The following is a 22,058-nucleotide window of genomic DNA, read 5'->3' on the forward strand; positions in this document are numbered from 1 at the left end:
AGGCGGCGGCCGCTCTGGCAGCAGCCATGCCAGGGGCTGGAGGGGCCAAATCTGAAGCCAGAGGCAACGGCCCTCTGCCTGGAGGAGGAGGGCTCATGGAGGAGATGAGTGCCCTGTTAGCAAGGAGGTAGCGACACATCATATATTACTCTTCGATTCAGTACGTCTCAAAATAGGCACTTGAGTCATATGAATGAATTTCAGATCTTGTTTCATATACTACAGAAAAGTGAAACTTGACACAGTTGCCATACAGTAGATTTAGCAAACCCCAATGTTGGTCGCAATGGATTTTGTTGTGCCACCTGAAGAATAAGTTCATGTACTCATCACTCTCACTATTCCTCAGTATTATGAGATGATATGTAGTAAAATCGTAATTTAAATGCACTTTGTTGCTGACAGAGAAGTATCACTGTAAGATCTAGAGAAATCTAAGGAATTTAGGTTTTAAAAATGTGGAGTTCAGGAGGAATTGTGTGGTCTGTGCTTTATGATATTAACATTAAACATGATGATATGTTTTTAAAAATAGCAACTGTTTTTCAGAAATAATTCTGGACTCTGTCTTACAGGAGAAGAATTGCAGAGAAGGGCTCATCACCTGAACCTGACCAGAGATCAGTAAGTACCATTAGATCCTTCTTGTCTGCTGTATTCATGGGGTAGGACTGGATAAGTCTGACTTCTTCCTACTCCATTCAAGCATGTACTAGGTATAAGCAAATTGATATTGGATTAGCATTTGTTGGATATGTGTAAAATTATGTGTGTTGATATATCAACTGTCTTTACATGCTTGAAAGAATAAATAAATCAAATCAAATCAAGCTTTTTGCACTTATGACTTTAGCTCCCTCTAGTGGCATCATGGAAAATTTAAAAAAAGGTTTCAGTGAAGTCACTACCTGGTAAATGACATCCTGAAAGAGAACAGGAAAGGTAAGCGCTGCATCCTCCAGCTCATTTAAACTGCAGTGAACCAACGTTTCATCCTGAAAAAGAAAATAGGAATCTCTTTTTAATCTTATGACAACTGTGGAGTTTGCACCGCAGATTGCTGCCTCAGTTCTGTACCAGAGACAAATTCCTTGTGTGTGTGTGTGTGTGTGTGTATATATAAAACATACTTGGCCAATAAAAGAGGTTATCATTATCATTAAGTTTAAACAGCTTGAAAAAACAAAACAAAACAGTAAAAATCAATGAATAAATATGTTGTTGTACAACACAACTGACCAGATCTAGGACCAGAGAGAATTCAGGTGTGCTGCGCGTCTTCAGTGACAAGGCCGGCTTCCGGGTGAGCTGCTCTTCTGTCAGTGGAGGGACGTGCTTGATGAAGAAATACCTACACAACAAAACATCAAACATACTTCAAGTCATTTACTACATTGATCTGAACCATAATATTCCTAGCCAGGTGGAATACTTCCAAGTTTCAACTTACAGCATACTGTGTTGAACTGTCACCTATGGATCAGCCTGTATTCACTCTGTGGTTAACCAATCAGAAAGGAGTACACTGACAGACAAGGCAGGCACAAAAGACCACCCTCTATAGGGGTTTTCCCCAATTATAAGAGCCTACCGAAACATGATGGGGGTGGTGGTGCGTGTGCACAGAGCAAGCACCGTGTACAAACACACTGATCACTGCCTGTATGTTAGGAGTGCAGCCCCTCCCTCCTCTAAACAGAGAAAATACAGTGGAAAGGCCAAGCAGGACAGTCTACATCAACCCTGGAGGTAGGCAAGTACTTTATTGATCCCACAGTGGGGAAATTTCTGTTATAGCAGCAATAAAGAACAACCAACATAACACCATAAGAACAGACACCACCATAAGAACAGACACATAAAAACAGGACTTCATAAAAACACGGAAAAGAACACGAGGACACAGCTGCTGTAACTTGCTGCCACTCCACACGGCACAACAAAGAACACTTAGTCTTAAAATAAACAGTTACATAAAGGCAACAAAGCATTAGGACCGATACAAGTAGCGTCATCAGAATGTTTGGCTATGCTTGGTGATAAGGGAAGTAAGGTATGAGGTTTTGTCCTGACAGAGGGTCGAGCTCCTATAAAAGGCTAAAAACCACTGTATTACAGTATGTTATGCAGTTGGCTACAGACCCTCACTCAGTTATATTCAGTAGGAATGGTGGCAGTGCTGTGTTTATCAGTTTTCAAATTTGTACAGCCTCCTGTTATAATTTAATCACAATCAGAAGGTAAATCTCATGAAAACAAACTGTCTAAAGTTTTTCATGGTCATAGTAGTTTTTGTAGTGGAAACCACATTATTATTAAGTACTTGCATCGGTACTCGATATTGGCGTGTACTCAAACTTAAGTACCTGGACTCGGTCAGAAAAAGAAAAAAAATGTGGTAGCGGTGCATCGTTAATACACTGTACATGCATTTCATGTGGAGCCAGCATTACCCTCACTGTGTACTATTTGTCAGACCTTTGGGCTGTAGTTTTCCCCTCTCCTAGGTGTTACTGTAGGCTCCTCTGTATGTTTCTTCTACACCAAACACTTCCCGCATGCGAGTGAACAGGCACCCGGTATAGACATGAGTGTGACCCTCATGCACATGAAATGCTATGCGTGGCTCACGCTACTCTTTTGGCCTGTGCCCTGTGTACGCAACATGAACCATTGTGCGTGTAAAACTGACCAGAAATGTTGGTCAATTTTAATTATCAATCAACAATTTGTGACCATCAGTTTACATGAGATTTTTTTTTTTTTTTTTACTTTACCCAAAAAGGACCCGTAACCACTGCCAGCAATTCTACCCACAATTAAAAACCTGCTGTCACTGACTGATGTCTTGTTTATATTTTGCAGACATGTCAAACTGTCTGCCCTACTGATGGATTTCCAAATGTCTCCATTCTGGTTCTGTGGTAAATACTGCTCAATGGGATCTGACTTTAGGAAGCACTTTGTGATGACATGGTGTTTTACTCACGGGTCAAAGACTTCCCAGTCATCCTCATATGATGCCTCCGGTGGTACTGCGGCAGGAGAAGAGTCAACATATGCCAGATCAGGACTGGAGCCTGGAGCTTGGACCAAAACAAGAATAAGACAAGTGAGAACCAGCAGTTGTAACCTACATCATTATAACTTGGCAGAACAAAGCAATGTAATGAGGTAAAAACTTTTGTTTCTGAATCGTATATGCTCGGCTGTAGTACCTACCTGTGAGGGGCGGAAGGTCGGCATCAGCATCAAGCTCTCCCTCTGCTATGGGAGATACCTCAGGGATGTGGGGAGGTCGAAGAGGTGGCAGCTGTGAAACACTAGAGTAGAAGTTAGTGGTAGCACACAGTTCCTGTGTGGATGTGGCTGTACCAGTTGGCATCTCCACAGCTTGTTCCATGTCCAGCTGCTTGACTATCTCCTCAGCCTCTAATGCCTGGTCTGGAGAGTCTGAACCAGAAGAGACTGAAAAAACAAACAAGAGACATTCCAGCTGTATACTATCTGACACAAAAAACATACAGCACCACAGTGACAAAAATACTAAGCATACAATGTAATACATTGAAGGATCATCAAAATATTAGCATAGATGTGCTTATGCAGTAACAAGACATTTTTACCAGAAATGATATTGTAGTAACAGTCTCAATTGTGACAAAAAAAAAAAAACAACAAAAAAAAGGAGCACAACATGACAATACATCACTCTCGCTAAACTCACATTAAAGATTGCCATTTGGGTGCTAAAGGCAGTGTTTGATGAAAAGGAAAGGCTCGACATGTACTGCAGTCTTCCACTAATACACATTATATTGTTACTCCCCACAAATTCAGCCTACCATACATTTGAGTAAACATATAAATTTGACCATGGCCTCTGTTTATGATGCAAACCATGAATCAAACCAGCTCAGGGTGTGCGTACCATTTTTAGGTGGTGAGAAGAAGTTGAAGACTGGTGAGAAGATGGTCCCGAGAAGGGTGGTTCTGGGAGGGCTGGTGGTCAGCTCAACGGCAGTCGTTTCCTCCAGACTGCCATTGGGCTTCTCCTTACTCCTGTCATGATTGGTTGCCTCTGTAGAAGAGGAGTAACAGGTTTAATAAATACAAGTGGAAAATAAAGAACATAGTTGAGTTTTTTTTTAGCGCCACTCACGTCCATTAACAGAGCCTCTCCTGCCAACCCTGCTGATAGTCCTGCGGGGGCTGTTGGTGTTCGGTGGTGTTGAGGTGATCAGGTTGTTATCCACATCACAGTGGAGGCGTTTCTTCTTGGCTGGGCTTTCTTGCTGCACCTAAGGGAGACCAGACATCATACAGTAAACAGTTGGCACATTTTTTTTTATTTTTTTTTTACGCCGGATGCCCTTCCTGACGCAACCCTGATTCAAACCCGGGCCGCAGCGGTGAGAGCGCTGCGCCTTAACCACTAGCTACCAGGGACGGCTGATAGTCAATCTACAATAGTGGTCCAAAATCACACTGTGTTCCCCATTTATAACCTAGACTTTGGTGGTACACTATAGTCCATTTCATTCCATCATAATTAAATTTGACCTGCCTGTTTTGTAATGAACAGAAAATATTTTTACACTTCTCATAACATAAAAGATCTCTACCACTGTGTTTTGCACCATTGAGTCACCAAAGCACCACACTCCCATTCAGTCAGCCCACCCTCCCTTCCTCCTCGGAACAGTTCCTTTAGCACAAGACTGTTACATCCCCAGTGCAAGAAGGAGCGTTACTGTAGGTCGTTCCTCCTCACGGCTATCAGACTGTACAATACATCACTGCAGTGATAAGCTAGGGGAAATTATGAGGGACTATGCAATAGTCAACTGAGGTGCAATACTGTGGGTAAAATGCATTGTAAATATGCACAGATGTAAAATCTTGTTCTTGATTTCTCTCGAATACTTTATATTGTCTTGTTTTAGGTATTTTTGAGTAGCTTTTCAGAGATCCTCATGGCTGAAACACAGTAAGTTCCCCCATTGCAGGATTAATTATGGGAGTAATATTTTTGTCCCTAATCTCTTGAATACTATATTTTGTCTTGTTCTAAGGGATTAATTGTGGGAGGATCATTCTTGTTCTTGATTGTCTCTCAAATACTATATTCTGTTTGGTTTTAGGTACTTTGGAATTTGTTTCTCTAGATATGTCGTGTGGTGTTTGTTCTTATGGTGTTTTGTTGCTGCTCTCTATTGCTGCTAGAACATAGGAATTTCCCCATTGTGGGATCAATGAAGTCCTACCTACCTTCTCCCTGCTGTATGTAAATGGTCTTATACTTGTATAGCACTTTTCTAGTGCATTCACACTATTTGGCCATTCACCCATTTGCACTACCAAGCACACAACACATTGATGCACCAGTGATATCACCAGGAGCAACTGGGGGTTCAGTGTCATGCTCAAGGACACTTGGACTGGACAAGCTGGGAATTGAACCACTAATCTTCCGGTTAGGAGACGACCCGCTCTACCTCCTGAGCACACACACTGGAACCACCAGACATCTTGTGAGTCATTATAGGGAATCAATGTAAATAAAGTTAACTAATATTACAGGACCCACCAATCCAAACACTATTTTATTCTAATAAGCACATGAGGCCTAGCTAGTAAGTCAAGGTTAAAATACAGCTGGTTATTGCAGTTAACATGCTGCACAGAGCTGCTAGTCAGTATCGACTGTTCATAAAAACGACTAACAATGTTAATTCTTTAACTCCGAGTTGAATGTTTGCTCCCTCAATTCTGAGGATCATTGAAAAATACTCTCCATGCTTCAAAAGGCTCCTCCTGATGAGGCTACTAGTGCAGAGGCAACAGGTCTGATATTATTTAATAAGTAATCTAATCAAATTCTGTGGGAAACTTTGAAGGCACATTAAGCAATGTCCAAAATGTGGGTGTCCAGACAGGTTGTATCAAAATTCAGAAAGTGACAGAAATTTAGAGCATCATTTAGAGACTTATATGACTAGGCCTGCAAACTACCAGTCAGAACACAACATGAGATTATGCAAAACACACTAGCTTTTTATCAAAGTGTTAAAAAAAAGATGGTAAAAAAAAAAGCAAACTAGTAGGATATGGCCAAAGCTTGTTTATGCTTTATTATGCACAAAACAAGACATTTTTCCTGTTTACACCATGGCACTATGATTCAGATACTTATCACACATCTGGCATTCCACAAACTTGACAACGTACAAGCATCTTACATGGGATGACGTGATGAACGTGCAAGATCACCGTGGTGACACAGTCTATAGGAGCCTTGTATATCAATAATCCATCATCTAAAAGGCAGAAATCACTTTTCTCCACATATCTTATTATGGAGTTACATTAGAAACAAATGGGCAGAAAGAAAAAGTATAGCACAAGTCTGAAATTAGGACTTAATGAGGAAATGCAGGGAGAGCCATGAAATACCAAGATTATGTAAAAACATTAGAAAGAACCCCCATCCTTTCAGAGGAAGAGCTCCTTTTAGTGGAGTAGACTTTCCCACTTGTTACTACCTCCTGTCCCTGCACACAAACTCTGTGAGCCAGGAACTAAAATTAGACCTGAATCCGAGTGCTCAGACAAGCGGCTGCATTCCACCAGACATTTCTTGGGAAACCTGACACTCCGTACCAAGAAACACTGTATTTAACAGAGACCTGGAGAGCACCGTGTAGTTTTAAAACAGATGTGCCAAAAAAGCTTAGTTAACTCTGTTACACCAAATGCACTGACAAGAGGACCACTTCTTCTTCTACAATATCTCAAAGTTTCTAGAAGGGGAAGCACAATCCTACTTGCATTGAACTCAATTACATTAAAAAGCAAGGTCATTTGATATGATCATAGATGTTACCTTCACAGCATTTCCTCTGATTAACTTCTTGATGGTCGAGAACAAGCCCCTCCCTCCACTAGTAGGCGTGTCCTCTTCCACTTCTGAATGCCTCCGCTTGGTCCGAGATGGGCGGTTTGCCAGACTGGGGTTCTGCTGCTGAGACGCCTTACGCATTCTCAGCCTCATTGTTTTAGCAGTCACATGTAAGGCTGTTTTAGAGAATCACAGAGAAAGATGGCAAATACAGGAAGAGAAGGAGGAAATAAGTAAGTCAACAAAACAAATCTAAGCAAAGACTCAGCTGTTAAGCTAGACAAACAGGTTGTTCTAACAGTCTCAACACAGTCTGTGAAGTGCATCTATGTGTAGTGGGGTATTACTGGTGCATATTCAACCAACATCTGGATGCATTCAAGATCCCATTTCACTTACATCACAGTGAATCACAGCAGCCACAGCTGGCTTTACTTCCATCCATACTGTCAGAAAAAAACATGACTATACACATTCTACAAACAAACAGTCTCTACTACTACTACTCGTATGCAAGATCAGTGTTTAAGTTGGCACAGAAAAATATATAAACTGATAAATTATAGGTATTGATTAAGTTAATGGTTGTGGTTAACTTGTACCAAAACCTATCTGAAGGAAACCACTCATTCTTGACTTGAGGGATATAATTGGTCAAAGCTGTTCTCAAGTACACAGAAACAAAAACTATTCACAGTGAACACAAACTGTCAAACATGCCAGCCCAATGTGCTTACATAACAGCAGCTGGCTGAAAATGTGTCCGGACATATCCACAACTTATCAGTAATACTAAACACATGATAGCACCTTCTCAATACATGTGCTACATCACACATCCTGTAAATGTCCTTCAGTACATCTGCTTTACATTACACAGGAGTCTATCCATGAAAACACCAGAGATGTACACATTGCTACTCAATTGCACACACACTCAAACTCAAATGGCTACTTTAACAAAGTCATGGTACATTAATTTAAATGAAAAGGCAGGCAGGAAACGTGGGTCAAGCCTGAAAGTTGTGACTTCTACAGTACTAATCACAGAAAGACAGGCTAGACAGACTTCATTTAAAACTACTTTGTCTACCAGCTACTAAATCTCTGCTTGCTTCCCTCAGATTGTGCTGTACAATTACAATTCCACAATCATGTTCATACATTGTGACAGAAATTTCTTTAACACAGCCTTGCAGAAAGTTTGCTTTTTTTTTTCTTTTGACATTGAGAGGTGTTAATTTTACTACATGGATGTTTCAAGCTGCAACAAGGAGTTGCTGAACAAATCCAAATATTACACAGGTTGCCACAAATCAGTATTAGGCTACTGATTGTCTCTTTGTGACCACAGCTTGAATGTTTGGTAAACATCCACACAATTTTTAACAATTTATCTCTTTCATCACATTACCTGTAACTGCTGCAAAATTTGACAGATGCTGCAAACTGTCATTCTCCCCGACTGCAATGTAAAGTGATGGAGATTTTGGCAGTGTTGTTGTTCCTAAAGATATTAAATTATGCCTATTACTTAGAAATTAAGATGTTATCAATTTAAAAATAATTTTGTTTTACTAAGTTAATATATGATCAAACCTGGTCAAGGCTTGCATGACCACAACACCGTAGCTGGTCATTCACCGCTCCAGGCAATCACCCACCAAGCAGGGATCATGCACATATGCAGGTACGAGCAAGTGAGCGGGAAATAAGAACATGCGTGCTACACTGCGAGTGTAGGAGTGAGCTAGCAAACACTAGCGATGGAAACAGTGGAGACACAGGTGAGGCCCTTCCGACAAACCGTCCACCCAGCAAGCAAAAAGAAAAAAAAAACCTCCCAGGCTAATATTACTTAACTGGCTTATTAAGTGGCAACAGCCTACATCATCATTAAAAATGTTATGGGCATGACACATCTGGCACAGTCAGTCCGTAAACGTTTGAAAAGTTTACACACACATACATCTAATTAAATCACGGCTGCCGAGCTTTGCAGCTAATCGAAGGGCTAGCTCGCTGCACTTAACGCGTCACGGGTGATGGTGTGCAACATACCTTTGCATAAGTGCAGTTTATTTTAATACTGCCAAATTGTACAACTGAGATTCACAGGTAACGTTATACTAACACATCCCGACACTTCAGTTGAGGGTCTGCCAATGGTAACGTTAGCATTTCAACAAGGCAAGTGCAGTTAGACTCACTTATCGTTAGCAAACAAGTGCGGCATCCTAAGTTGAAATAAAGGAACAATTGTGAGATAACTGGCTTTACGTTTCGTTTGACTCGACTGTTCCCTCGAATTAGCTATGTGTTTACTCACTACAATGTTAGCCTTTGCGGAATTTAAAAGTAAAACTCATCGTTAATCAAAACACCTAGCTAATAGGTAATGTTATCAAAACGATTTGTTGGGCAGCTAGCCTTATATTTAACGATGCAGCTGAGATCTAATTAATCGATGCGAACATGTCTAGCTCAACACCATTTGGAATATTCAATGGAAAGGACAGCGTTAGCTGGCTAATAATGTAAACCTCTCCAAGTTTAGTTGTGGAATGCCACTTTAGACGACGTTAGCCTTAGTACGTCTGAGCTAACAAGACTTAAACTGACGCTGGCTTGTTATATCAGTTAATTGCCGATTATTCTAACAAACTGTAATCAGCTGCATTTCTGAATCATTTATGTGCTAGCAAACATTTATTCAGTGACGTAGCTATAGAGACCAGAAGAGAGCTAAAATTAGGTTAAGACATCGAATCGACCAGGAATTAGCCAGATCCATGGTAGGCCGTTTTAGCTGTCCTTAATATTAGCTATGTAACTTAGCTTAGCGCAGCTAGCTTATCGTTAACCCCATCTAGCCTTCTTGAAAAACTGCTTCGGGCTAACAGATGTACACAGGCAGGGAGGGAACGTGTTTATCCTTTCGCTAGCCAACAATATATATACCGCAAGCCAACAAACGCACGAAAATGGATGGTTAACTACCGACTAACCTTGCAGTGATCCACAGTATCGGGATATAATGGCTCAAATCAGACTAACCATCAGCACAGATTGTTTCCGTGAGCCGATCCTACTTTTTCTGTGCATGTAGCTACTCAGAGACCGTCTCCGAAATGATACACGTTGTTACCAGGCGCCATTTCCCGCCTATGCTCAGTCTCTGTAAGACAGATACCCGTATGGGACACAGACACACCCCCTTACCTCAAAAAAACATCAGCCACTGTCTGCATCGAACATTACCACTCGCCTCTTTCCTCTCCCAGCTTTAACACAGGTCGAGGACTGCCCCTCTTCGTAGTTCCTGTTTTGCAAGTAGTAAATGACAGAATATCCAAGAGGTCAACAAACTATCGGACATTTATGATTTTTTTTGTGTATATACACTGAAGATAATATATACACTGAAGATAATTTATCATTAGTGTGTATATACACTGAAGATAATTTATCATTACTGAAAAGAAAAGCAGCGGGCATTACCACGAGGCATCCAGGCCCTTGACAACTATGCAATAATATAACTGCTTAATAGGTAGAGTAACCCACTCAATAGAAATGACAAACCATCATTTCCACATTTTACACCGACTCCAAAGCATTATTACAACTGTTAATGACATGAACCATCACTTTAATAAAATTAAATTACATCCAATGTGCCTTTCCATGAGAAATCCATTTTCCTGGCTGCACAAACAGAACTGATTTCATGTTAACAGATTTCCCTAGACGTGAAGAGTTAGTTTTCCTCAGTATAAATGGTAACAGTTCAGCTACATTATGTACAAGAAACCTCATTAATGGAAGCATGTGTACAGTATGTCAACTCCATATGTGCTTAGGTCATCTTTGCACACTGCAGGAGACACTAACATTGCTCTAAGTATTGCTTAAGTATCTGTATTTTGCTCAGTTTTATTATTAAGAAAATATTTAAAATGCATGCCATGGCATCATTAAAGAAAATGAATGAGGAGCACTTTTGAGTGTCTCACAAAAAGAGAAATCAATTTAATAGACCACAAGCAGAGTCTTTGACAGTTGTAGTGTATTCCCAGTTCTATAAACAAAAAAATGGTCATCCCATACGAGTCCCGAAATTATATTAGAAAGACAGAATGATGAATTAGTCCCTTAGATAAAAACCTCAGGGTTTGTGTACTGTATATCAAGCAACAGCAACCTGATCAAGAAAAGTAGCAAGAACAAAAACAAACAAAAAAAGTTTGACCCTGAAATTCTGATGTCAGTCAAATGGGATCACCGTGTTATCAATTGAGGCAAATATCAAATAACTCAACATTCAATGTACAGGGTTATGATCTCTACTATCATAACTCACTGTAAAACCATCCCCCAATCAACAGCAGCTCAGGACAATGCCATTATTATTTCTTTTCCTTCTATTATGTTACGTCATTGAGAATTAATTCATTAGTTGCAACGTCCATTTTTCAAAATAGTCCATGACATTGACGATGCACCTTATAAATTCTTAAAAGGTGTTGATGTTCTGTCTATTTTGTCGATAGAGACCTTAGTTGTAGAGGAAGGTCTGAATGTATAATGAATTGTGGCTGTATACGTTCCCATTCAAAGAATGTCAATGACTTGATGTCTTTTTCCATAATCCACAGCGCGATCTCCCTGCATTTCTCGATCGTCATCATCTGGAAAAAAAAAAAGAACAGGGCACAAACATTAGAGAGCAGGTAACATACAATGATGTAGGGCTGTAACCACACTCTGTTATCACATGTATTACTAAACTGTCCAATCACATCAATAGCTTGATCTCTGTCTTGTTACAGTGCACATCCATAAGAGAAATGATCACATATAGTACAGTCAGAATGTATGTCCTCCATGGATTTGGATTTGAAATGACACAATGACTCCAGGTTACAGTGCTGACTTTGAGCACTGAAGGTGTTTGAGGGTGTTTACATCTACTTTTGTGTAAGCAGTAAAGGCCTCAACTCTTTTTGTATAGTTCCCCTGATTTAGCCCCACTATTAATCTAGAAGAAATGGAATATGAGAACACACAACTGCAGGAGGAAACCTTTCATACATCTATCTAGCATCCTAAATTTTTATTCAAATTAGAGACTGTATACAAACTAGATATTTAACACATGTAATGGGAAAAAATACCCAATAAATCATAGCCTAATCACCAGACAGACATGACTGAAATTATTTTAGATAAAGGCGGTTTCCTCCAAAGGCAGTATTGTCACACACAAATCAAATTTGAACATTTTAATCTAATAGGCAGCAAACAATTACAACAAAGAAAAAAAGCATGGGCATGCATTTCAATATTTCAAGGAGAACACAGATACACTCATGGACACAGTGAGCTATATTTATCTACTAGTCTAGATGTGGGTCACATGTTTGGTGGGCACAGACAGGTGGTATAGCTAAAAAGAAGCACAAGCAGAAAAGAAAGTACTAGATGGCAATGGAAATACTCTCACAGAACCTTAAGTTCCTGGGTGACGTTTTCCCTGTGCGTGGGAGAATAGGGTGCTAAGATTGTTACTGTGCTTATTCAATTAAAAACAATACCTATCACATTTCAGTTACTCCTCCTGAACTGCATATGCAGCAGTCCTGCTTTTTACCCTGAAGGTGTTTGTCATAGTTATTGAATAGCTGTAGTTTGTGATGGATTCAAGGACCAAACCCAAGGTACCGTGAGCAACTAATTGTCGAGACAAATGCAGTGGTTGGCAGCAAGACGGGTGGAGGGAAGGAGCAAAGGAGGAATGGAGGAACACACATCTGGACAGGCAGTCCAGTCCCCCGCCCTGGCTCACCTTGAACGTCTTCCTCCCCACCATCACCATCCTCTTCCTCATTGTAGGCCAGCTCGGCCTGCTTGTCGGCCTCGTACTCACCTACGTTCCCATCGTCCCCATTGTAGTCCGCTAGCTTAGAGCCATGTTGCGGATCTACTGGGGATTCGTTCTCATCAAAGAACCGGCCTGCAGGAGGCAGAGAAGGGCCTCATCAGGAAGGGAAGCGGAGGCAGTTGTAGGAAGACAGGGAGGAATGGGTGAAAAACTGTATAATGAATGAATGAAGAGGATGAGACAGATAAGGAAGATGAGGTGAATAGACACGTGGTGTCAGATTTCAATTAGAACATAAGTGTTTCTGAAGTGTAAAGGAAATTCAATCATGGACTTGAAAACAGAAAGCCCAGTGGAAACAAATGGGTTCCCTTAATGAGGGACCAGTACTGTAACAGTCTAGAAAGTATTGAGTGCCAAGTGAGTTAACAAGCCAATCAATTAATCAAATACCATAGGCCTGTAATGAATCTTGTGTTTAGTTTTGGTTTGTACGGTGAAAAATGTTGATTCAATTCAAGGGTCGTTTTAATAAGCACCACTGTCAAAAACCAGACAGCTGGTGAGTCTTGGAGGTTAATTTGCCTTAACGGGATCTAAGCATCAAGAGATTAGAGGCAGAAGATTAGAAGAAAAACAAAATGTGAACAGAATACAGCGAGTTTTTAAGCAGCAGTGCTGCAGAGGGCGAGATGGATGTAAGTGAGATGAAAGAACAGAACATTTGAAAACAGAGGGAGAAAAGGCAGCAGAGCAGAAGCCAGGGAGCAGGACAGGATCATCTGGACGCCAGGTGTGCCTCATTTGTCTCCTCTCCTCTTCAACCGAGACCCCTCCCTACTCTCCGATAGTGATCCTAACCATAGTCAGGAAAGTCTTGCATCTAAATGGATATACTGTACGTGTTCTAACTTTCATGAAAATGTGTTATGTAGAATTAGGGTTTTAACAAGTTAGTAGAGGGCAAAACTGACACCAAATTCAGTTTAATTCCCTGCACTGATACACAGAGAGCTGGGAGGCAGCAGCTAAGCACTGTGATTTTACTTTATTCATGTGTAATAATGTTTTTCTCCATTCAAAATCAATCACCAAATAACAGATGAATAACAATACACCCCAAACCCTGTCTGCCTTGCCAATTACAACATTCCCTTTTTTTAAAGTGCAAGTGAGGAACTCACTTTGGCGGTGGTGTAATGGCTCTGCAGGAACTTGCTCTTTGGCGTGGGGAGTTTGGATGGGGTTTGGTGCCTGAGCAGGCTTGGGTGGCAGAGGATTCCTCTTCAGGTGTTCACCGTCACCCTTGACATTATCAGGAGCTGACAATAAGAAAGAGACCTGGGTGCTGTTGCATGTATAACCAAACTCAAATGCCCAAAATCTTCTTTGTTATACCTCAGTAAAGAGGCAAAATTTGCAAAGCACTTAGTCACCTGCTACAGCTAAATCTTCTCAGTTACAACTTTACCATTTCATAATCAAGTCAATAAATGCGTTTTAAATATTCCTAAGGCACAGTGTGGCAAACCCATTACATTTCAGGTCTTTAATGTAGGTTTGAAGATGCTACACAATTTTAGGAAAACTTAGTTTTCTGCATTTGCTTTCATTTAACTAGTCAGTACATGAAAGCATTCAATTAGTAAATCTGTTTCAATGAAACTTGATAACAAATTATCACATGCCCAGAGACTAATATAATTAATACCAATGATATGGATGTGGTGCATACTGTACCTTGAATTTGTCTCTGCTCTTCTCCCAGCTCATCTGCTTTGATACGTCCCTTATTGTCTTCTTCAAACACTATCGGTTTGTCTGCCTGTTTGTTGGAGCCTGGAGGTGCAACCCCTACTGCTTGGCCCTCCATTCTGTCCTGCTGCAGCTTGGGCTCATCCAGGGCCAGGCCTTGGCCTCCAGGGCCATCAGCTGCCCCGACTCCAGGTCCAGCACCACCTTCTACAACCACATCAGGGGCCTCGTCATGCTTTGGATTGATGCCTGATTTCTTCAAGGCTGTACATAAGTGGAGAAGCACAGTGAGAATATAAGTGCATTTAATGAGTTTTTTTGTGCGTTTTACTTTCCGCAAGGACAGAAATATAGCAGGCATTTGGAGCGATAACCCCATTAAAGCTGTTTTTTAGACATCACATTCAGTGCCATATAAAGACAGACACATCAAGCTGACACCAAAGAACTAGCGTGGCGGTCTCTCTCATTGATGGGGTCCACCACCAGTTCAACATGCTGAATTGGCTGAAAAGCCCCCAATAAGGTCCAAATAGTGCCAACAGTGCAGGACACACCACAAAAACCAGGGCAACAGATGCTCACCGACAGCAACCAACTGCCGACCTGATGTGTCACAGACCTAAGGGAGGAGGACTGTCTGACCCTAACACAGCACTATGTACAGTAGTAAATACTTAAGTCACTTCTGTAGTCAGTTTATTTTTTTATTTTACTATTTTTAACTGTTGTGTTTGTACAGGCCAAGTTTACTTCTCTCACCTGTGGCTGTATGCAGTCCCCTAACAGGTCGCAGGTTCAAAATCTCAAAGAAGCAAATGTGTACAAGTCCATATTTAAAACCTAACCAGTCTGATGTTAATTTAAACAGATTGTTTGACATCCTGTTCCCATACTGCTTTTGGGTTTGTCAATCTAAAAAGTTTATGTCCGTTGCTTACCAAAGTGCACGTCGTCGATTTTTCCCACCTCGCTGTCTTCAATACCAGGCATACCAGCATCACTGCCAGGCTTCCCCATCTCTTCTGTAACACAGCAGCAGAATGAATGTGACTTAGGTGGTGAAAAGGCTGACATTAAAATAATTTGCTGATTCCAACTTACACAGTTATATAAACAAATACTATATTTAGGCATGCAAGTGCATAGCAACAGAATGGTCTATAAACTTTGGCGGACACCTTCAAAACCACTGTACCTTTTAAATCTGGACCATTAAGCTGGTGAGTGGCCACTGTATGGCGCTCTCCATCCTTTGCCACATCTACCTGTCTACCTGCCACTGCGCCCTTCTGACCATCCATTGCACTCTGATAAAATATCAAAGGTGGGTCAGAAAAAGGGGCATGTGGAAAATGGAGAGTGTGACTGTTTAATGAGTAGGGGAGCATGAACAGGAATACAGACACAGAGCTGAATTAATTGAGTTTAGCTGCTACTTTCAAGGACAAATGAATGCTACAGTGCTGCACAAATGCAGTGTGCACCAGGAAGAAGGAGGCTCAGCAGATACAACATTTTAGCATATGGATTTGATCAACACTCACCAGTCTTAGCTTTGATGCTTCTGCCACCAGGTTCTTCTTTGATTCTTCATACTCGTCTTTCAGTTGTGCGATCTGGCGTCCACACTGTAAACTAGTTAAAACACACTCCTCGTAAGTTTCACTCACATTATCTGGGGTTTTTTTCCAGCATATAAAACTGATCTGTGCAAAAAGGCAAAAATGCAAGACTGATGCTAAACAAGGTATTATTTAAAACTGTTAAAACACCCAAAATAAGTGAAACATCACTGACATCAGATTAGGCAAAGAAGTAGGGAATAAAAATAACTAATGACCTATTATCTAATTGGAGTAAATATTTATTTTAAAAAAATCAATAACCATCATTATGAATGCAATAATGCACATATTGAGAAGTTTTTAGACATCATGTCACACTTCTTTCATGCCAGGAAAACCCCAAGCTTTAACATACCTCTCGTACTCCAGTTTTCTTTCCAGTGTAGTGCTATTCTTCTTCACTTCTCTTAGCTGCTCTTCCTGTTTCATGAACTCCTGCTTCAGCTCCTTTAGCTGTTCTGTTTGCAAACATATGCGCACACACACACACACACGAACAATATTTTCATTCTTGTCTGTTAAATGAACCACAACTGTTCTGAAATCCCTAAAAATGCACTACTGATAGATTTTGCCAGCGTGTCGGAGCACGCCCTCTGTGGGCCAGACGTGGTTGAAGCCTCACCTTTCAGCCTCTGAATTTCTGTCATCTGGGCTGTGACATCACCCTGCAGCTTCATCTGTATAGAAAAGAGGAAAAACTGGTTCAGAAATCTTAAGTGAGGGGCGTTTAAGTCTTCTACACCTGAAACCAGTTTTACAGCTGTGAATTAAAAGTCAGTGTGCTAAGTCACTGAAAACTAAACCGTCCCACACGTTCCATAATTAGAACAGAAAAATCATGGGGAACAGGTTTGTCTTAGACTGTCATGGCACAAAGAGGTTGCGCTAGTGTGTGGTTGCTACAAGGCAAGGTAATCTCCTGCCTATCAAAACCAGTGAGGAGCAATTCACATGAATGATTGGAAAATTAAGTATCTCACTCAACCTAATTGACTAGTGCCTTTGTAACATGTAGAAGATACTAGCACGGAAGTTGACAGCGTGTACATTGCTGGTTAATGATCTTTTTTTTTTTTTAAAGCAAGCTTTTCTGAGGCACTTTAGATACATTGAGTGACCAGGAGAATAGAAACACCTGTACACTGTAATGCAATCCAGTATAACTGCTCTGTGATTACAGGTATGAAACTTAAAACCATACTTGTATCCCACACTGATGTTCACTGTGATTTTGTACGTTAATAAAACTCTCAGGTGTATGAAGGGAAGGAGCAGACAAGTTACGGGCAGAGGCACAGAGGAACGAAACCTGGGCTTCTTATTTTTTGAGTATCAAACACAGCCACTGAAGATTTGAAACATGGCTGTCCAAAAATTATATTTTCATCTTTCTCAAAACACGGCAGCCGTGTTTATGTTGAATAATATCCAGGCCTTTATGTCACAATGATGACAAGTGTTAAGGCAGACTAAAAAAGTCCAAAGTGCTTACAGCCTCCTTATGTTACAAAACAGCTGCTCTGTCAAAGTACAGAAGAAGACTGAAAAGTTCTGGCAGAGCATTGAGAGGGGAAAAAAAAATCACAGAAGATAAAGTGCATTTAGCCATATTTTGTCAAAACAAAGCATTATCAGTGGATAGTGCTGACGTGAATTCAAGAGATTTCTATGGATACACTTTGTTCTCTTCTCAAAAACATGTTACTTATGGAATTCGCTATATCTACGCTTCTGAATATGTTGTACTGACCCAGACTCGCCTGTCACTATTTTGTCTGCACTGCAGACATCCTATCACTGTGCGCAGAATGCATCTCTGTTGAAAGAGGGTTGGGCTGTTGATAAAGATAAGGTGTATAATCGCTGTTATTCAACACCTCCCTCCATGAAAACAGGAAGCCGGATACTTCGGTTGCTATCAGTAGGACAAAGAAAAAAATATTTAAGCTTTGGCTAAATTTCTTCTTACTCGAGCAAACAATGTAGCTGCCAAGAGGGATTTTACTGTCAAAAATGATGCATATACATTTGGAATAAAAACAGAAACTGGCCAATAAAATGTCTGTAGAAGATCAGACAGTGCCAGCACAGCAAACAGCTGAACAGAAGGCAAACTGTTACAGGGCCACTGTTTCGCTATGATTTGATTTGGCCACAGCATAAGAGGTTTGGCTCACAAACACAGTGGGTGATGGTCAGCAGAAGAAAAGTATCAGAACAGGAGATCATTTTAAAAATGTCCCCATTCAGCTGACAGGTGACTCGTGTCTCTTATTTATCCGTTAAAGATTATGTTGATACAACCGACTATTCAGTTTTAAATACCACTATCCGATTTTAATTACAGAGTTGTTTGCTGGGCATGTTTACCCATGTGTGCATGTACGGCCCATTGCAAGCAGTGCTGTTCCCCAAGTAACGAACAGGAGTCTCACACTGAGAGGAAATGCTAATGAGTTGTGGTTGGTGAATATGTCAGACTGCTAAGCAAAACTAGAAAGTGCTATTCGTGTACTTCCTACAACCTGCTATTCCTGTAGAATATCTTGAATACTGTGTTTCTTTCTGTACAACTCTAATTATTAGTGGGGAGTGAAATTAACAAATTGAGAATAAGGCATAAAGCAATCCTCTGCTTCTTGTTAAAATGTCATGCGACCCCGGCAACATCCCACCCTGATTTCTTAATGTGTCATGGTTTAGTTCTGGCTGGATGCTGTAGACTAGCAGTGGTTTGACAAGGACAGCAATCCATACTTAACAAAACATAAGGTAAACAAATTTTCTCTGTCCATGATGCAAATTACAGGAAAACTCCCCCACATGTGTTGCCTTAACATCTGTCAGGGCTGCTGGACACAAACCAATGTTCAGAGAGTACTGGGAAACAAAAGACTGGACTGCTGGCTGGGACACTGCACAAGGCAAGAGGTGGGAAAAGCTTTGTGGAATATACACACAGACCAACCAGTGAATACACAAAGCCCAACAAATGCTAAAAAATGTGCTGGTTAAACAGATCAATAAAATATAAATACAGTGCAAAAAAAAAACAAGTTCAATTTGTTTTTCTTTGGCAAGCAATAATGTACCCTATTCTGTATTAGGAGAAAGCCAAGTGGGACAAATAATGGGAAATCTGAATTTTAAACAACCACGTTCAAAACTAAGGGTGGACAACAAAACAACCTAGCATCCACACTTAATGTCTTAGAAGCACAAGCACAGTGCAGGAACACCATTTTCTTCCAAAACCTAAAGAGACATTAAAATACGAGAGACAGCTAGGAGCTGTGATCTTCTAGAAAAATACTGTTGGTGGAGCGCAGCTCAGGTGAAAGCCCCTGAGGTGGATGAAATTGTGCAGATGGAGTTCCTGGCCAAAAATGAATTGCATCTGCAACTTGATGCCACAGACTCTCTTCATAATGACTATCAGCTTCCTCTTTCAAGTAAATACAATGAACTAAAACTCTCCCTCCCTCACAAGTTAGACAAGTTTTTCAAGTGCAGGCTCTACCTATTAGTTTGGTGTAAAGCTATGGAATAATTTAAATGTGGACATAAAAAATAGTACTAGAATTGATGAGTTTAAACATAAATATAAAGGTATGTGTCAATCAAGATATATGCAAGAACAGGTTTAATGATTAATCAGATGGAACATTGTGGGTGTGGTGTATGAATGTTAGCACTCTGTAATAATTCTTTAGTATATTACTTGTGTGGCGTAGAAGATAATTATCTATGAATAATTATATAGAATGTTAACACTGTAATAATTCTGTGGTATATTACTTGTGTGGTGTAGAGGATAATTATTTATGTAGAGATACTGCTTAGGACTTAAAAGTTGTAAGATGATGTCATGGGGTAGGACTAGATAAGTCTGACTTCTTCCTACTCCGTTCAAGCATGTACTAGGTATAAGTAAATTGATATTGGATTATTATTGTTGGATATGCGTGAAATTACATGTGTTGACATATCAACTGGCTTTACATGCTTGAATGAATACATCAAATCAAAAATCAATCAAATTATAGGGGCAGGAAGCTTACAACAGCATGCACTGTATATTAGTGTCCTGATATGGGGTCAAGAATTACATATTGTCATTTTGAGATGTAACAGAAATACTTTCTTTTACTAGTTGTGTTACAGATGAGCGATACTTATCTAAACTTATCTGACTAGCGTGGTTAAACAAACAAGGGAAGTTCATTGCTGCTATATCCTCATACCTACAGCATTTAAATGGTTCATGCCACATATTTGTAAGACCCAACAAAATGCAGGTTTGATACCTGTTTCATGGTCGATACCGTAAACGCAGGTATCAAAACATGCCCTGTTGGTCCAGCCAATTTGTGCAAAAATGATATGAAAATACAAATTATAGGCAACGTTACTGACAGTGGCAGGTCAGATAAAATATCTAAGAACTTGAACCTCCCTTGGCAAATACCCTGCATTAGCAGGGTATTAAAAACACAAAGCCAATTAATGCATAGGCAAAGACTCAAAAACTACTAAGATTCTTGGCTTTGGTATTGTCACCTAGCCTTAACCGAGAATAGTTCTGTCAAAGGGCTTTCCCCAGTTTGTGGAAACTTTGGTTACATGTGCACAGCGCAACGTGTCCTCCTTGTGCCTGGTTTCACTAAATAAGGTACGGGTGAAACGCAGCTAACTTCCCGCAGAGCCAGGTTGGGATCTGACGTTGCCACGGTACCTTTTCATCGGTGCACTTTCTGACGAGCGCCTCTCGCGTCTGCAGCTTGCCCTCCAGGACGCTGTGGTCTCTATCCTTCTGGTCGATCTGTTTCCTGTGCGTGTCCACCTGCACCATCAGCTCCGTGTTTCGCTTCTCTAGCCGGTTCCGCGCCGCCTCCGTGCGCTTCACCTGCGTCTGCACCTCTGCCACCTCATCCAGCAAGCGGCCGTGCTTGCTGGTTACCCTCCAGTAGTTGAAAGACAGTATGGCGATGATCACCATCAAGAAGATGAGGATGAAGGACGGGAGGCGGCCTCCCCGTCGGTTTGCACCAAATCCAACCATTTCAAAAAAGCAAAGTGTAGCCTTACTTCAGGTTGTTACTGCAACCCACAGAACTCAGTGAGAGTATTCTTCCGGTGTAAAATACATCCGTCTACGTGACACGCCATGCATATGCGGCAACTGTTCTTAACTGCTAACACTACAAACACACGCACTCACTAAAAACTATATACATTTCTACTGATCATTCCTGTCCTTCCTGTGTCCGCAAGCTAATCATGTTCTGTAGAATTCGTCCAATGCCAGTAGATGAAATACGCCCGATGGGACGTGGCCTAGCTCAGCTGGCAACGTTAAACACGGCAGATGAGGCTAGACGTGGACACGCAAAATCATATAACGTAAGCTAGCCAAGTATGGTTAGCCTTCAGCTACATATCTCGCGAGTCTTACAGGACACTGCATATACTGACCATTTGAGCTCCTTTACTCACAGACTCCTTGTGTAAGAAGATCTCTGATGATTTTCGGCTCAGACCTTACGTTAATGTTAGGTAATAGTAACGTTAACAATATCCAGCTAACCACTTTGCACTAGCTGTCGACGATAGATTCGAGAGCATCGTCTTTTCCTGCCCAGTACTGATGCGACCCCTACAATTTGACTAATCAATTCACAGCAAACACAAAGGACACAGATTTAGCATCACAGTCCGCGATTTGTTACCAACAAAACATGAGGACTACGCTGCGTCAAGCTAGCTGCAATCCGTATGCGCCATATCCGCTACCGAAAGCGCATACGCGTTTCAAAATAACAGCACGAACGTGTCATTGGCGTCTCCGTGGCTTTACTTTCAGCTTTGATCGACACATATAAGTCAA

The 22,058-nt window shown here is 40.9% G+C and overlaps 2 protein-coding genes across 3 annotated transcripts in view; both read right to left on the reverse strand.

Annotated features, from left to right (window-relative positions):
• The window catches only part of ctdspl2b (CTD (carboxy-terminal domain, RNA polymerase II, polypeptide A) small phosphatase like 2b), a 15,614-nt gene extending 5,509 nt beyond the window's left edge, over positions 1-10,105 (reverse strand). Inside the window, exons 1-8 of the mRNA XM_020606943.1 lie at positions 9,910-10,105; positions 6,887-7,077; positions 4,163-4,301; positions 3,932-4,081; positions 3,223-3,468; positions 2,990-3,086; positions 1,240-1,351; positions 909-995 (exon numbers count right to left, since the gene is read on the reverse strand). Coding sequence (XP_020462599.1) covers positions 909-995; positions 1,240-1,351; positions 2,990-3,086; positions 3,223-3,468; positions 3,932-4,081; positions 4,163-4,301; positions 6,887-7,054 — 999 coding nt within the window. The 5' untranslated portion in view covers positions 7,055-7,077; positions 9,910-10,105. The remainder of the gene's footprint in view (positions 1-908; positions 996-1,239; positions 1,352-2,989; positions 3,087-3,222; positions 3,469-3,931; positions 4,082-4,162; positions 4,302-6,886; positions 7,078-9,909) is intronic.
• A 431-nt stretch (positions 10,106-10,536) lies between these two features.
• Positions 10,537-22,049, reverse strand: golm2 (golgi membrane protein 2). 2 transcript variants are annotated; one of them, XM_020606922.1, is made up of 10 exons: positions 20,907-22,049; positions 16,794-16,848; positions 16,524-16,626; positions 16,088-16,178; positions 15,739-15,850; positions 15,482-15,565; positions 14,526-14,804; positions 13,970-14,107; positions 12,750-12,917; positions 10,537-11,592 (listed from the first exon to the last, which is right to left on the reverse strand). In XM_020606922.1, the coding sequence occupies exons 1-10, from the start codon at positions 21,231-21,233 to the stop codon at positions 11,516-11,518; spliced, it is 1,434 nt and encodes a 477-aa protein (XP_020462578.1). In that variant the 5' UTR covers positions 21,234-22,049; the 3' UTR covers positions 10,537-11,515. The 2 variants fall into 2 exon arrangements, with proteins under 2 accessions (XP_020462578.1, XP_020462587.1); XM_020606931.1 differs by lacking the exon at positions 12,750-12,917 and having other exon boundaries at positions 20,907-22,043.
• Positions 22,050-22,058: the final 9 nt, after the last annotated feature.

Source organism: Monopterus albus, unplaced genomic scaffold (genome assembly GCF_001952655.1).
Source record: "Monopterus albus unplaced genomic scaffold, M_albus_1.0 scaffold4.1, whole genome shotgun sequence".
Classification (NCBI taxonomy): Eukaryota; Metazoa; Chordata; class Actinopteri; order Synbranchiformes; family Synbranchidae; genus Monopterus; species Monopterus albus.